The sequence below is a fragment of the Megalops cyprinoides genome, chromosome 2, assembly GCF_013368585.1.
Source record: "Megalops cyprinoides isolate fMegCyp1 chromosome 2, fMegCyp1.pri, whole genome shotgun sequence".
NCBI classification, from domain to species: Eukaryota; Metazoa; Chordata; class Actinopteri; order Elopiformes; family Megalopidae; genus Megalops; species Megalops cyprinoides.
This window is the reverse complement of record NC_050584.1, coordinates 45,630,472-45,646,767: the sequence shown is the minus strand read 5'-3', so window position 1 is coordinate 45,646,767 and position 16,296 is coordinate 45,630,472. Positions and strand designations below refer to the sequence as shown.

Here is a 16,296-nt window from a genome sequence, read left to right as displayed (position 1 = left end):
CATATTCCTCTGTCTGAGTCTGAGTGTAATGTGTACATTGCAGATCCATGGGTTTCCGGTCTTTCCCAGTCAGGCTTAGATACATACGTGTAGTCATTGATGGAAGGGGAACATTCATCAGCTGTTGTTTCAGGTGTTGGTCAGATGGAGATTTAAAGACATTTGTAAAACCCTGAGGACTGTCCATCTTCGTAGCATCCTCCAGGACCTGGAGTGGACATCACTGCCTTATAGTTCATAGTTATCTTTCCTCACCTCTGTCTTGAGTTCCTGCTGAGGACCTTGTGCGTGAAAGTGAACATGGTTCTGGTCTTACAGCATGGGCGAGTCTTTGTTGGACTCCTTTGAGGTCCCATCTCCTGTGAGGGTTTGATTGGCTGGGCTGGGGGAAAGGGAGAGGTCGGTGGGCAAAGCGAGGAGGTCAGACGGGAGGGTGAGGACAAGGGCCGGATTTTCGGTGCGTAGAGTGTGCAGGAGCTGTAGGAGACGCAGCTGAACGGCAGCTGGGGAGCCAGACAGAGAGTCCATGGAGGCCTTCAGAGCCTCACAGGCGGCTTTCTCTCCTTCCGCGGCAATCACCTGCAAGGTACATACACACACATATACATGCATACACACACACAAATGCACACGCATACACACACAAAATACTGGTAATTTTTTTTCAGGTCAGTTGTTAGTAAAATGTTAGAAAAATGCTCCATTTCCCTAAACATGCCTTACAGTTAGGGGTGTGCCCTTTCTATTATATTTAACTTTTCAAGAATTCATTTTCTCGACGTGCCAGAATGCTAATGCTTTATTTGCTGGTACGTGTAGTTCTTTTTGGAAGGTCATCATTAGATGAGTGGGCAAATCCTTCAGTGTCACACAAATACATCAGCAAAGGATGCACACAGAGAGGGTAATGAGACCCTACTCATTTGAAGACTTCATGTGGTTCTCTGATGGAAATGACTTTCCTCTCACCATTGATTATCTCTCCATTTGCCCTGTCATTTATCCAATTAAAATATCTGTCAAAGAGAAATATGGCACGGTTGGTTAGGTCTCTTACTTTGATTTGGGCGATCCTCTTGGCCTGCGCCTCAGCGGCTACACTATGTTGGAGCTCAGGTGGAATACATACATCCTCTCTGAAAAGCATAGTGAGCAATAAGCACATACGGATCATATGGCATTTGGACTTTAAGAACAGTGCTGGGATGGGGCCTCAAGAAGTATTCATATTTAGACCTGTGCTTCAGCATTTTGTCAGTAAAAATCCTTGCACTGGTTTTGCTGTATGAAATCCAACATCTGTGTGTTGTATGTATATGTTAGCTGCCAGCCATTCATTACTCACAGTTCTGCTCTCTCCACCTTGATCCCCCACTGGCTTGTCACAGCATCTAAGGCCACCTACATATTGAAATAGAAAAGACCACAGGTCTTGTTACTGAGTGGATGAATTACTTCACCTTTACACAACATTACACATTGTGTTTCATTAGGCATGCTTAATTGATCTGGAGCAACTACCAGCACTTAGCATAGAGTCTAACCTTGACTTTCAGTCTGAGAACATAAAACGCAGTTACACGCATTGAGCTCAGTCGACCATTGTAATTCAGTCCAGCGACGAACAGTCTTTCTCTTAATCAGTATCATTACAAGAGCAATTTCTTTAGCGTAGAATCTGAGCCTCATGAAACAAGCTGTTCCGTCCTTACAGCTCGAGACGCCCTTCACTTTCATGTACCACACAACAAAAAGCAATATGTGTGTACGTGTGCACCTGGATCTCCTGGGCAATCTTCTTTCTTTCCAGCAGGATCTGAGTGAAGTTGTGGCGCGCAAGGACCTCTCTGTTGGAGGCCTGCACCAGCCCCTGCAGCACGGTGGACACCCCCGACAGGGAGGTGAAGCACAGCGACACGTTCTCAATGCGGTAATAGCACACCGCACTCAGCTCTGTGCTCACCAGGTCCTTCGTCACCACCTGGACACCAACAGCAGCAGTTAAAGATTCATGGCATTATGCCCAAAATAATTCCATTTGTGTTAATATTTAATATGCATTGTAGGTATTGTCTGTTTCCCTCAAAGAGGAGCAGAGATGCGTTACCGTGTGAGAGGGGACTTTGAGCATTTTCAGCCGAATATCCACTTTCTGGCAAACATCCAAGAAGGGAAGGTAGAAGATGAGTCCTGAGTCCCAAAACCGTAAGGTGAAGCGGAAAAAAACAACATTAAAAATTAGTCCTTATTTACTTAAATGTATTACTTTTACATCCTTTTCACAACAATTGTCTTGGGAGATTTTTTTTTTGGTATGGGTATAGTTCATGAGTTAATTTCTGGTTTCCTCAATAATTTGAGTTGAATGCATTAAACTGCAGAGGTGATTATATATAAACAGCTGAATTTTATATATAAAAAGCAATGTTAAGGACAGGTGTCTGACAATAGGTCTGTGGTAATTGCTACACAGAAGTCTCTATTCAGCAGCATCTTGACATTAAAGCTCTCACTTTTATGTTAGTGAATTATAGTATAATATTATACAGATAAAAAAAGCTAATTTCAAGCTACATCAAACTTCAAACACAACATTTCTAAAATCACACAAATAAAAGCCAACCTGGTCCTTTGGGCTTCCCTGGCAGAAGGTGCCCAAGTCTGAGGATCACTGCTCTCTCGTGCTCCCTCACTATCTGTGGATGAACACAGTCTCTCAAAGCCAATCCGAACCAAGCACAGAAAACAGTATAACACCCTTTCCTCAGAGAGAAATGAAACGGTATCAAGTCTACCACAGGAATCGATATGCCGCGTGTTTACAGTTATCTGACTGCTGGTATTTAGAACTCCCTTTATTTGTGGTCAGAGCAGGGACAGTAAAATTCAGAGCTTACCTTCAGACATAACCAGATGGAGAGCGGAAAGGAGAGGACAACAGCAAGGAGAGCCACAACTGTGAGCAGCCACTCGCACACCCCTGGAGTCCTGCCCTTCAGGCCTGTCAAATTTCAGCAGGAGTCATGCTTCGTTATTTTTCATTTAACATAGTCTGTAAGTGTACTGTACATAAATGTCTATGTGCCTATGTCTTCCTGGTCTGTGTGCATAGATCAGTATTTTTGTATCACCTTCCCCTTGCCACTCCTGCTCCAAAAGTCCCAGCGACTCCTCCGTGTCTTCGCCCCTGTCTCCGTCCCTCACACTGTCCACATTAACAACAGTGGAGTGTGGCTTGGCTGCTCCCTGCTCGGGTTCCTCTGCCTTGGCTGCTTCCCCCTCTGGCTCTCTTTTTTCCCCCTCTTTCTTCCCCATGTTCTCTGGCCGCTTCCCTGACTTGCTGGCCTTGTTCCTTCGCCCCTTTGAAGCAGGTGAGCTATCCCTCTTAGCCCCTCTTCCTTCCTTTGCGGAGCGCCGGGGAGAGGCTGATCGAGCTGTCCCTTCCATCCTGATGGTACCCTCTGAAGTGAAAAGCATCCAATACACAGAAAACCAGCACTCTGTCCACACCTAGTGTTAACAGAGAAGCAGAAGATGCTGGCTTGCTGGATGGTTTGTTGTTGGATAGTTTGTGCCCCATCAACAGGTAATCAGCTTTAACCTAATCAGTTCTCTGATCTGCTGAGTGACTGCCTGGTAGGGTCTCTTGTTATGTGTATTTGGATTTAAAGAGGAGGAGGTATTTAAGGCAAGATGAGACATAGGCATCTCATGCGTGTCATTAGAATTTGCCTCAGTCTGTGGGAGGCTCATCTGGTAATTAAAACTCATACTCCTAAAATGTATTTTCTTTACAACACCAAGTAATATGACATGAAACATACAATATTTCTACTACAAACAAAATTAAAATTTTACATAACTCACGGGGATAAAATAAACACAATCTTAAAATTGTTATTTGCATTTTATTGATTGCCCCTGTGCTAGCTTTTAACATATTGAAGCAAAAACATGTAGCGATGAAATTATGTTTCTTGTTGAATGCGGAATGTGAGACATAGAATTTTTGGAGCGCTTCTTTCTTTCCCAACCCAGAACAGATCATAATGAGGAAAATAAGCCCTGGGTTCTCTGGTGAGCAGTTATTAATTACAGTCAATGTGTCTTTGTTCTACTGCAGGAGTTTTTTCTGTGAGGAATGTGCAGAGTCAGAGGTTATCCTGTCCTGGAAACAGCTGAGGTCAGGTTTATCTGTTATCAAAGCAGGGGTGTGCAAGCCACAGTATCCCTCCCTGACATTATTTAATTAAAATGCCTTACAGACTCATTCAGCCTATGTTTCCTCCCTCCAGGTACTAAGCTTTTTTTCTTTACTTTTGTTTTTTTGGAAAAAATGACCTGCATTAAATTCTGGAATGTAATGTGAAATTAAACTGGAGCATTCCACAATCGGTTTTCTTTCGAGCACTCTTTAAAGTACTCTAAGGCAGTATCATTGGAAAGGAAAAAGATAGTTTGCTTTTAGAAGTGTAAATGATATTTCTGAAAGATCATTTCCCCTCATTCAATATGTTCAATTCATTGCTGGTCCACAAGTGTTGAGAAATCTGTTGGAAAGAATTCAGTGGTGGCTATCGAAATGAACTTGGTCACAAGGTGTATTTGCAGAAAAATCAAAATCATTCTGCTTGAAAGTGCAAGTGCATACATCAGTGCACTTATTCACTTCATGATATGTCATGGTTGCACATCAAATATGAATGACATGTCATGGTTGCAGCTGAGGGAAATACATGCCCAGATAAGAACCATTATTATGTTTACAGTGTACGATTTTCACAACTAGATTGGATGAATTGTTAATAAACTTTTCATTAATGTGTATATTAATATCTTATTGCAAACATAAGAAAACTATATCACATAGTACACTAAAGATTAGTGTATCACACCAAAATATACAATTTCTTCTTATTATTTTATTTTGGTTATGATGAACACAACCATAATTTAAATACAATAGTGCAGTTTCTACAAACTAAGCTGAAGATACGGTTGTTGGTTTTATTTCATTTCAGAATAGTGTGAACTACAGAATTTCTTTTTCTTAGATTCAACATACCATTTGATATATTGTCAGTTCTATGTTCAGTGTAAAAACATGTTTTATTTAAATGTGTCTGAAAATGCATATAAGTTACCAGGCCCTTTCACAGTGTGAAACTGAGAAGTGAATGAACTGAAGCTGCAGGGATGCGTTTCTGCTCCGATAGCTCCCGCAAATTCTTGAATTATGTGTTTTATATCGAATTGACTAAATATATGTGAACGGTTATATTTGCTTTTTCGGTTTTACAGCAGGAATATCAAACATCGAATCTTTACATTTATTAAAAGGAAATGTTAGTTTGTACCCATATGCAGCATAAATGAGTAGGTTTACCAAGCAAAGGCTCACAGTTAAATCACAGTTCTATTTACTATGTCACGTGCCCATTACTCCACGAGCACAAATCCTCACGTCTCCACGACGTGCAACACACACAGTGCTTGACGAATCGTTCGAATGGGACACAAGAATCATTTAGTCCACGTGTCCAATTTATTGGAGGGGAAACACTTTCTTGGTGGGTTTTTTGATTTGTATTTTAGTCAATTTGCTTTATACGCAGACAGGCGCTGTACACCACATGAAGCTAGCAAGCGCAGGGCCATGCTAATGACAGTTCAGCAGAAGCTATCCATCCATGAGTGTAATGCAACGATTTTGCTTTGTGGCCATCTAGCTACCCTGCTAACATTTTCATCGACTCGGCTACGGGGGCGATCGGCCACCAAATGAGTCAGAGGAAAACATTGCTGGCCAGGTGCAGGGATTGCAAATACAAACCATATTAATTTTATTTCCATTGTTCTCTTGTAGCTGCAGTAGTTAGCTAGATATTAGGCCTTCTACTGTTTGTTCTTCTGCGATGAGCTAACTAGTTAGCGAATATAATAGTAACGTTGCATGTGTTGAGGACATTTTGAATTCGCTTTTTTCTGACTAGCTAATGGTATGTTTATTCGATGATATAGAAAAAATGCGAGCATATCCAGTCTGGAGCTATTAATGTAAGGTTAAAGTGAACGTACAAGCTAACATTATCTAGTTTGTACGGTTGTACCCAGTTGCAGCGCATACATTGAAGACGTTGTGAGCTGAACTGTCAGTAGTTGACACCTTATACTTTTGTACGCATGTTTGTTGTTTGACTGGACTAGTCAAAACTGCCTAGGTTAGCCACTATATGTGGGTAACTATTTGAAATAGTCAAAATTGTTTATAATTTGTAGTCAAAATGCAGTGCAGTGCATTGCAGATTGGGTAAATTTAAAAGGCAAGTGAATATTGCATTAGGTAAATTATTTCAAGAGTTTAACATTACAGGGTTGGAATATTAACTGCTCTGTGCCTGTACATCTCCTCTCCTGTGCCTGTCGCCTCTAGCTGTAAGGATGTCTCAAGAGCAATTGCTCTCTGGACTGAAGAAGGATGTGCGCTCTCTCTTGCTATCTGCTAAGAATGGCCTGTCACCTGAGCAGCTGAAGAAGGACTACTTTACCATGCTGGGCCATCCACTGCCCCTCAGGACTCATGGCTTCCGAACTGTGATGGACATGGTCAAGGACATGCCTGACGTGGTTGCTGTGGACTACTTGGCAGATGGAACCATGGTGCTGAAGGGTACAGCTGTTCATACATGTTTGTTATTGATAAATATTTGAAACATTTCTGGAGGAATAGAATGCAAGTAGCATGGATATTCCAGTCATTCACTGGAGATAACTGTGCCATTGTTTTACAGTGTTTAGACAGAATTTAGAATATAGAATTGCATTCTTTTGTCTACAGTATTTTTGTTATATTCACTGATGCTTTTCACCATCATAGTGATTGGAGACAGTAGCACTAAAGGCATTGAAGAGCTGGTGGCCAAACAGCGCAACCCAAAGCCGAAATTGGCGGTACGGAAGGCAGGTGTGGGGTCCTGCTTCCCCCATCATCCGCAGCACACCCCTCTGCTCCCCCGGCGAGGTCACGCGCCCCCAGCCTTACCTGTACAGTTGCGCAGCCAGCTGCGCCAGCTGCTCGCTCAGGGGCCAGTCACCCTGTCAGAACTGGAGCCCTCCTTTGCGCGGCGATTCGGCCGACCTTTGCAGGTGACACACTATGGCTTTTACTCCATCGCCGAAATGCTGTCCGCTGCCGCCGACATTGTGGCCGTCAAGCAGAGCCGGACGGGGTCTCTCCTGACACTCAAGCGCACCATAAAGCCGCTGACACAAGCTCTGTCATCAGCACTGTCACCACAGCAGTCAACACGAAACGCAGCCAAACCCCCTCCAAACACAGGTATGCAGGACACTCAAAGGTCAAAGTGAGGGTCTCTAAAATGGAGGGTCCATTATGACCCTCTCCATCTTCATTAGCTGCTGGAAGGGTGCATGTGTGTTCTTATGATGTTGTTGTAGTTGTATGGTAAATACCCGATGGGAAATTAAACATTATGAATTATTTGCTTTGTGTTTCCTGTCTGGCCCAGGGGAAAATGTTCTGCTCTCCAGCAATCACAGAAACACGCCAGAGCTCCCACAGGAAGTGAGCCCGAGCAGCAAACTGGAGGAAGGGAGTCAGCCCAGCAGGGATGGCCACGCTGAGCCAAAACCCACCCCGGAGGAAAAGATGTTCGGGAACTGCATTAAGAAGGTCTGCCTCCTTTACTCTTTAATTTCATTTATATGACCGGCCAAGAAGGAACAGGTCAGCAGGACTATTAAATGCCGAATGTAACGCTGTCAGTGGTGATAAAATGTAAGCCTGGAATTCTGTTAAAAAGGCTAGCAGCAGAGGATGAAGTGGACAGAGGAAAGGAAAGTGAGGGCTTGCAGATCAATGGCTGCTGTCTCTGTCTGTCATTCAGCTGGAAAAGGAGCTCAGGAACGGGATTCTGGAGAGTGGTGCTGCAGGCACCGTCAGTCTAGAACTGAAAGAACGGCTTCGCCAGGTCAGTCACAGGCAGGGAGCTGCCTGATGCCATGTAATTGCATGGCCTAACATAGCATGTTGTCTGCTCTGCATGTCTTTTTTCCCCTCACATTAGAGCTGTCTTCTCCTCAACATCTTCTGCAGTTTTGCTGAAGCACCGTTTAGGAATAATGCAATCCTGCAATATGCTTACATGTGAGCCAATGTAAGCATAGAGCACACTATTTTCCCACCGTGCACTAAAGGGAAAAAAGCACCAGCTGAGGGATGGGTGCCCCACCACTAATGTCACCCGAGCAACTCGCAGGTACCAAAGGACTTGCAGGGTGCGTGAGAACAGTGAGACAAAGAAACCCTGGCCAACCTACCAACCCCCATCCGCTGGAGAACAAAGCCAGTTTGTTTTTCAGACTCATTACCCAGCCTTCATTCATGGCGAGCACCTTGCTGACTGAGCCACTCGAGCCCTTACCGTGCATTTTGACTGTATTGTGGAGGTCCTGTGGTAAGATTTTTAGTTTTTACCACCATGTTTCCTGCTTTGCAGGTTATAGCACAAAACCATGAGGGTCTCTCCATACACAATCTTCCTGAAGAGTTCAAGGTAACATGTTTCAGGTTGCTGATTCAAAATTCTGATTGTTTAAGACTTGTTTTTGAAGAGCGCATGTTAAAATTCACTTCGTAAATGTACTTGGTGCTTTCGTCAAACATTAATTGATTGGTGCCTTCTGTCATTTCACAGTCATACGACAATCAGTTGTTGAGCAGCTGGCCCCTGTTCTTGTCAGCCTGTTTTTGAAAGTAGTGTTGACCTGTGTCATCAGAGAGTGTTTGCTGAAGACCTTCCTGTGGCTCAGTGTGGTTTCCTGAGTGTGACGGAGATGGTGAGCGCCCTCAGTGATAGTCTGTACCTCCAGCCAGGGCCTGAAGAGGATGCGAACAGCTGGATTGTCAAAGACAATCAATATAGGAACACTAAGCAAGGTAGAGCACCCTGATCTTCAGCCTCATATCTGCTCCTTTTGTACCTGGTCCTGTAACGTACTTTCACTCTATATACTGGCAGTTGCAGTCTCTTCTGCAACATGCTTCTCTTTGACTTTTTTTTTTGCAAGGTTTTGTAAATGTGTTTTTTTTTTTAATCAGGAAGAGAGGAGGGTAATGCACTTTGTGCCACTGAGTCCATGAACCCCTCCAAGGGCAGCTTCTACTTGAACAGCGAGGAGTCTCGCTGGGAAAAGATGGGCGAAAGAGATGAGCCCTCGCAGATCCTGAGGGACGACACTGACACTAGGGTCACCACAAAGACCTTCAGTCAGGTGACGCGGAAACACATCAATCATCAACATTAGGGTTTAGCTGTTGGATCATGCTGTTTCCGTCGCTGACAGCGTTTGAGGATGAATGGCGCTTGTGTCTGACCTGTGCATAGCTGTCACATGGTTGTCGATATGCCTCTAGGGAATCACATTCTCCTCTACTAAGAGAGCAATGCACAGCTCTGCCTGAGGGCTCTCCAGTGTGCACACTGATCCGGAATGCCGGGGGTTAAACCTGTCTGCTCATAGCGCATCCGTAGTTGTTAGGAAATGTCTGGCCACTCATGACGCTGATGTTTCTGCATTCGGCGTCCTGGTCCCTGTACCTATCAGTGTGTGTTCCTCCGTAAGGACGTCATTAGTATGAGGACTGGGGTGCCACTCTGTTCCCCTGACAGGTGGGGTAAGTGGTGGGCTGTGAATCAAACCTTCGCACTGCTCACTTGCAAATATGCTTTTCTGGCCAAAAGGTCTCAGCTATAAACTTTGAGTTTTTACTGCCTTTCGGTATAAGATTAAAATGTTTTATTATGCTTTACTATGATAAATATGCTCAATTTGAAAGCAGTGGCCATACTAATGGACTTTGCGCTGAATTGCTGCAAATGACTTTGAACCATTTCCCTTACATCTATATTTTGTATCAGCAGATGATAATAGCCACTCATTGAGTAGCTCCATTGAGTATATGAGTACAGTTGGTATGCCCTGTGCCCTTGTATATTGTGCAAGAACATCTTAATGTAACAAGGAAGAGGGTGCATGCCGAGAGTTAATTAGCTGGTTGGCTAGCTGGTGGGCTTCCAATAAACAGCCATGCACTTTTTCCTAATAACATGACTTCATCTAATGAGTTGAAAGACTATAGCCAACAAGAATGACCTCACCATACATGGTGAAGTGTTGCCCCAGGTTGTCTAGTCGAGCACTTAGGAAAAAAACATGGTTGCTCCCAGAAAAAGAGATGCCGTGATTACTGTCCTGTGTTGCGTGTTCTACATGAGGGATGTAGGTTTGTGATGCCGTAGAAGTCTTTGAGTTTTGAGTGTGTGTGTGTGTATATGTGTGTATATGTGTGTTTAGTTGGCGGACATGTTCCCAGCCGTGGCTGTACAGGTGAGGGGTGCACTGGTGCCTCCGGACGCCATACGTGGGGAGCGGCTGAGGCCCCCGACGCGCAGACGGGAGCGGGAGCTGGTGCCTGTGCTGGTGGAGAGGGTGGAGTCTCCCAGCCACTTCTACGTGCGCTTCCACGAGACCCGGGAGGCCCGGAAGCTGGAGACCATGATGATAGAAATGAGGTTTCACTTTTATCCGCTGCCGTATGACAAAGGCCGAAGGGCATGAAACACAAGGCTCAGGTGCTTTTAGGGCCGCTCCACCAAGAGGTTAAAAGGTTTGCTGACGTTACGTTTGTCTGTGCCATCAGGAGCTGCTATTCCTCCCCAGAGGTTGCAGAGCGCTACCGGCTCCCCGCGGCCTATGTGCGCCCGGGCCAGGTGTGCTGCCTAGCACCTCACGGCCTCTGGTTGTACCGCGTGCTGATCCACCGCGTGCTGAGCGAGAGCCAGGTGGAAGTGTACTACGTGGACTTTGGGGATCTCAGCACTGCTGACAGAAGCAGCCTGAAATTCCTCAAGTGCGTATTACACCTCAATAGCATAAGTGCCCGCAACGTCTTCACCCACAGAGGTGAGATGACATTTGTCTGCTTCAAGGAGAAGCGGATGCCGAAAGGTTTGATAAAGCAAGCCTGTAACACGTACTTCAGAGCATGTCTCTGTGTGTCGTTACACCAAGGTCCTGCTATTCAGAGCTCCCGGCACAGGCGGTCCCGTCCTCACTGACTGGGGTCAGGCCCACTAGTGTAAGTGCTTCTCATGGCTGCTCCACACCTGTGTTTTCCGCTCTACCGCAGCTTTCTCCCCTACGCGTAACCCGAGTGACGTGGCTGATACGGAATCTGCATCGTCATGCAGCGGTTTTGTGAATGTGACTTTGCATCACAGGGCAGCTGGAGCACGAGCGCTGTGAGCTACTTCCGGAAGCTGTGCTGTGAGCGCGCCCTGGTGGCCGCCGTCCACAGCTACCACGAGGATGTGCTGCACCTCTTCCTGTGCGACACCCACACCGAGGAGGACGTTTATGTGCACACTGCGCTGCAGACCAAGGGCCACGCCTTCTCCTGCACCAGCTCCTTCAGCAGAGTGGTCAGCAGCAACGATTTCCTTTTCAGGATAAAATACACGAATGCATCCAGTGATACGTTTCATTTGTAGAGGACTCGTAAGCTGCCGGTTTGATTTCCCGCTGGGGCACTGCTGTTGTACCCTTGGGCAAGGTACTTAACCCAGAATTGCCTCAGTAAATATCCAGCTGTATAAATGGGTGACATGTAAAAAATTGTAACCGATGTAAGTCGCTTTGGATAAGAGCATCTGCTAAATGTCAATAGTGTAATGTAATGTAAGATAGTTGTTTAATCTGTGAGAATTGTAATGAAAGGAGGATTTTGTTTCCAGATGTCAGGACCGTTCAACCCAGTGACCATGTATATGGGGACAGGAATGCTGGAGGAATTGACGGTGCCAGACTCTGCTACTGAGTGCAGTTCAGTCTCCTCTAATGGGCACAGTCCAGATCACAGCAATTGGTCTGAGTCTCGCAACAAGCTGGTCTCTACGCGAATGGTACCTTCCTTGACTGGCAGACGGATGATCATGTATTGGCAATGATGTTAGAAAACCGTGGGTCTTGCTCGGGCTGGATTCCAACAGGTTCTCCAGCTCTCTGTAAATCACCAAGGCAGAGCTGAGAGGGGCAGTTAAACTCGTTCTGCTGAGACAGTAAAGAGATGAATTATAGTTTGCTGTGTGGGTGCTGTTAAACCTGCGCTCGCTTGGGAATCCTGGACCATAGGTTGAGGAGAGCTATATATTAGCTGAAGCTTTTCAGCTTTCTCATTTTCCCAAAGACCAGTATCTGTAGTCAAGAGACTGTTTGAATTTGTCTACGTTTTTCCTCCACAGTACTTCCAAGTTCAGAAACACTGTGATGGACCCTCAGTATTTTTATTTTGAGTGTGAGTTGCTGTGCAGCTGCATTTGCAGTAGCAGGTGGTTTGTGTCTCTAGCATGTGTACGTGTTGGCAGGGTGCCTCTCTGGACAGCAGGACCAAAGTGACAGAAGATGATGAGGACTTGCCTGACCTCCCAGAACTGGAGTTCATTGACATCCCCGAAGTCAGCAGCCCAGCCCAGGTATAAACATGACCTATACAGGCCATCTTTCAAATTTCACACATCAGCCATTTCAACATTTAAGCACACTGATGGCCTTTTTATACACATTGTTCTTTTGAAGGAATTTTGTGTTTTGTATCCTCTGCTGAGATTAACTTGGAATTTTGCATTCGTATATGCACCACGCTATATTTGAGTAATGTGCAACATATTTTAGTTTAGCCGTCCATGTTTACTCCCTATCTATATCCTGGTGTTGTTAGCAGAGAGAGAGGAATAACCTGTTTGGAGCGCTGGTATGTAAGGACTACAGTGACTGGGATAAGGGCTGGACACCTGACACTACCGCGGAGGATGCTAATCCCAAGCCTGAGTCACACACAGCCCCGGTAAGGACATGACCTCCCACCCCTTATATCCTGCTAGGCTTTGTGTTACAGTAGACAGTACGGTGGCAAGGGGTTAAACCAACACTGGCAGCGGTAAACTGGCGGTAAACTGTTGGCAGTCGCAGCTTCGGTGGTATCAGGCCAAAGTAATTGTAGAGGGGAAACTGTTCCCTTGCCCTTCCCTTTTTCTGTGTGGTACCATTCTCTGTGTAACCCCCATGTGGCTGTCTCTGTCTGCATCACGTCTTTGTCTGCTGTATTCACCTCCTGTCTCTCCTTACAGCCCTGTCATATGGGATTGTTCAGTGGGAGGGCTCTGCGTGACTAAAGACCTAATTGTTTGTTAATTGTATTGTAATGATAATGATCCCCGCCCCGCTGGTGCTCTTGTTTCACGAAGAGTCTCGGCAGATTTCGGTGCAGTGGGTTTGAAACACAAGTTGCTGTGCGTTGGGTTAGCCTCTTACACTGTTTGTCATCTCATTCTTTTTTTCTCTTGGCTGAGAACACTGTTGAAGCAATAAAGTGTAACTTTGGTTAACGGAATGACAGTGGTTTCCGCACTAGGGTAGGTCACATTATAGAAGACCAGTGTTAAAAGAAACCAAGGGTCATCAAATGTTACTGTAAGCTCTGTGGGAAACGTTTATTTAGAAATGAAGTCAATACTGTATTCCTAAATAAACCCTAGGTAAAATGCTTATTCATATATATCAAATGCACAAAGTGAACAGGTTTGAAGTGTAAACCCTTTTCCTACTCTTAGACCAGTCCTCAATGCCTTTGAAGATGCAGCCTCAATTAAACATCTGGGTTTAACATAGCATCTGTTACCTCTAGCAGTTGTCGGATTGCTGTAGATACTCATGAACACAAATGCAGTTTACACAGACACTGAAAGGGTTGACATTTTTCCTCATGAGACTCATGCGCATATGTTAAAGACGAGTGCCGATTCTGCTGTGGCCCTTGCCGTTGCAGCCGTGCCCCGCGCCGAAGGACTCCGCTGAGGAGGGTCCGTTGCAGGAGGGGTGCGTGATGGAGACGCCCCCCGCAGCACCCACACAGCCGGCGCTTCCGCCAGCACAGCAGCCCCCTGCCACCAAAGCCCTCAGCCCACTCGTCCCAGGCCGGGCGCGCACACAGAGCTGCAGCGGAGGTGTGTCCTCTTTAGCAATGCAGGGAGACATAATGAGATTAGTCTCCGTCTAGCATTGCGCCCCCCCCACGCGTCAGCACTGTTAATTGGGCCGGGTCAAGGTTTTGATTTTGAGATGAGACGATGCGTTTAATTCATTAGAGATATTTTCTTTGTCTAACAGCACATTGTCATCACTTTGGAATTCTTCCCCGCAGACAACATATGCTCACGCACACACACAGGCACACAGGAGCCTCTCTTTGTCTGCTGCGTGTCCCTGATATGCTCTTGCGGAATAGCATCTTGTAGGAGACACAGCATTAGATCCAGTGAACATTTTATAATTATCATTGAAACAATGTGCACAATAGTTTGAAAACACTAAAGAGCAGACAGTTTGTAAAGGGTACGCTTGTGAATATGTCAGACAGAATTTTTGCTCAGACTGTCGCTTTTCATTCCTTTTGTATTCCAGTATCATGGCGTTGTGTTCTTGGCCGGCTTCGCCGTGCATTGTGAGCTTTCTAATGGTGCCACTGCGCCTGCAGTTTGGAGTAAGCTGGTGGGCTGTGTTGTTGTGTCCAGGTGTGTCCGGGGTGGCTCTGCAGCAGCAGACCTCCAGCTTCGTGTTCCCCTGGCTGCGCTACACCTCACCCACCGTACTGGGACCTTCCGCTCGCCTGGCTGCCGGCGCGCACCACCTCAACTGGTCTCCTTACAAGATAGCATGACCCACGACCCACATGCTGACAACTTGGAACTGTGTGTGTGTGTGTCTATATACACCCGTGTGTATGTGTATCCACGTGTCTGTGCTGTGGATGAAGAGACAGCAGGCTAATGGTATGTGACGAGAGCTTGTTTTGAATTTAGATTTCACCTAATTTGCATGTCTGGAAAGGGAGAGTCTTGGTTATCTGTTGTAGTGCGTTTGTTGTAATTGTTTCCTCGGTTATCCCCTGCCCTGTGTGGCAGAAGGGAAGCAATAATGGGAGCTGAACGCGGAAACTGAAGCGAGCATACAGTTTTCCAGGAGTAGTTTATTACCTGTTGGAGTTTTAGTTTTCTCGGGTGCATGGTCATGTTAGATTTTCATTTCTAGAGAAATTGGAAATGTACAATGGAAGGATTTATGCAAAATTTTCCGATCGCATTGCTTCCCTGGAGTTGCAAGTTCAATGTTCCGTAATTCATTTTATTTTTATTTTCCTTAACAAAAGGAAATGGACAGAGAGCTGTTCTCCATTATCAAAAATAATGTATGCAGTATTTTGTCAATAAATGCTTTGTTGAAAGCTCATTACAGTTTAAAGCGTATGGATTTTCTTGAAGAAAAGGTGGCAGCTTTTGAGAGGAACAGTATATGGATCACTCAGAGTAATTTCACATATGCCTAGTTTCACAGCCATGCATCATCTCCCTTTGATACGCACTTCTCTGGGACTGAGAAAAATCAACATCAGGATCACACATAGAGGAAAGGTGGTTTAGCCTTTCTGCAAGGCAGTGAATTACAGGAGGGGTAAGATGGTCAGATCCTAAATTGATTTTAGGCTGCAAGCGTGGCGCTGGAGAGCGGGGGGAGGGGGCGGCACCTTCGTGCTCTCCTCTTCCCTGAACTTCCCTTGGCCTCTCTGCCCCCCTGGCCATGGCAGCTCAACCCCATCGTCTCAGTGTGAGACCATCCTGCTGATGCTAAACAGGGGGGCAGGTCTCATATCCATACGTAAAATGTATTTAATCGCTGTGTTTTTATTCATGCAGCTCTGTTTGCGCGGTGAGCTTTACTCCGGAGTGTCACAGCAGATGAGCTACAGCAGTCTAGAGATGTACTCAGAGAAGGCAAATAATACACCGAATTAAAATGTATTAAACAAAAGCAAGCAGTGCACAGAACTGCAAAAGGCACGTTGGCGGTGCAGCGCCCCCACACTGCCCGCCACTGATGACTGATTCTGATGCTGACTGCAAACATAAATTGGTTACTGGTGTGTGCGTCTCTGTCTAACCCACAACACCCCACCTGCTGGGACCTCTGCTTCACCAAGTGCAACAGAAATATTAAATTACAGAAACGGCGTGTAATTTAGCAAAGCACATTCAGTGTTGCATTCCACATTTGACATAAATGATACCCAAAGCGAGGCTTATGTAGGCCTGATGTATCCTGGGATATTCTGTCCGTTTGGTCACAGAACCCAGCTCATTTGGCCAATTAGGGCCTTAATGG

General features: G+C 45.6%; 2 protein-coding genes across 2 annotated transcripts; one reads left to right on the top strand and one right to left on the bottom strand.

Annotated features, from left to right (window-relative positions):
* Nucleotides 1-312: 312 nt before the first annotated feature.
* On the bottom strand, nucleotides 313-3,447 carry nphs2 (NPHS2 stomatin family member, podocin). Its single transcript, XM_036519481.1, has 8 exons — nucleotides 3,132-3,447; nucleotides 2,898-3,001; nucleotides 2,624-2,696; nucleotides 2,108-2,190; nucleotides 1,778-1,981; nucleotides 1,346-1,401; nucleotides 1,058-1,136; nucleotides 313-579 (listed from the first exon to the last, which is right to left on the bottom strand). The coding sequence occupies exons 1-8, from the start codon at nucleotides 3,445-3,447 to the stop codon at nucleotides 313-315; spliced, it is 1,182 nt and encodes a 393-aa protein (XP_036375374.1).
* Nucleotides 3,448-6,441: 2,994 nt separating this feature from the next.
* Nucleotides 6,442-14,802, top strand: tdrd5 (tudor domain containing 5). The gene is made up of 17 exons (XM_036519470.1): nucleotides 6,442-6,670; nucleotides 6,878-7,339; nucleotides 7,530-7,616; nucleotides 7,876-7,991; nucleotides 8,520-8,576; nucleotides 8,800-8,959; nucleotides 9,122-9,294; nucleotides 10,378-10,595; nucleotides 10,724-10,933; nucleotides 11,095-11,161; nucleotides 11,304-11,504; nucleotides 11,817-12,022; nucleotides 12,324-12,345; nucleotides 12,411-12,554; nucleotides 12,800-12,925; nucleotides 13,907-14,084; nucleotides 14,652-14,802. Exons 1-17 carry the CDS (start codon nucleotides 6,442-6,444, stop codon nucleotides 14,795-14,797), a joined length of 2,802 nt encoding a protein of 933 aa, XP_036375363.1. The 3' UTR covers nucleotides 14,798-14,802.
* The last annotated feature ends 1,494 nt before the right edge of the window (nucleotides 14,803-16,296 follow it).

Bases quoted from the DNA above. Each gene is read 5' to 3' on its own strand.
- nphs2 (XM_036519481.1), bottom strand. From the start codon at position 3,447: ATGGAAGGGACAGCTCGATCAGCCTCTCCCCGGCGCTCCGCAAAGGAA. The intron at 1,137-1,345 runs GTGAGTAATGAA...TATGCTTTTCAG, and splicing joins AAGGTGGAGAGAGCAGAACT to AGAGGATGTATGTATTCCAC. The intron at 580-1,057 runs GTAAGAGACCTA...TGTACCTTGCAG, and splicing joins AGAGGATCGCCCAAATCAAA to GTGATTGCCGCGGAAGGAGA.
- tdrd5 (XM_036519470.1), top strand. From the start codon at position 6,442: ATGTCTCAAGAGCAATTGCTCTCTGGACTGAAGAAGGATGTGCGCTCT. The intron at 9,295-10,377 runs GTGACGCGGAAA...ATGTGTGTTTAG, and splicing joins CCACAAAGACCTTCAGTCAG to TTGGCGGACATGTTCCCAGC. The intron at 12,555-12,799 runs GTATAAACATGA...TGGTGTTGTTAG, and splicing joins AAGTCAGCAGCCCAGCCCAG to CAGAGAGAGAGGAATAACCT.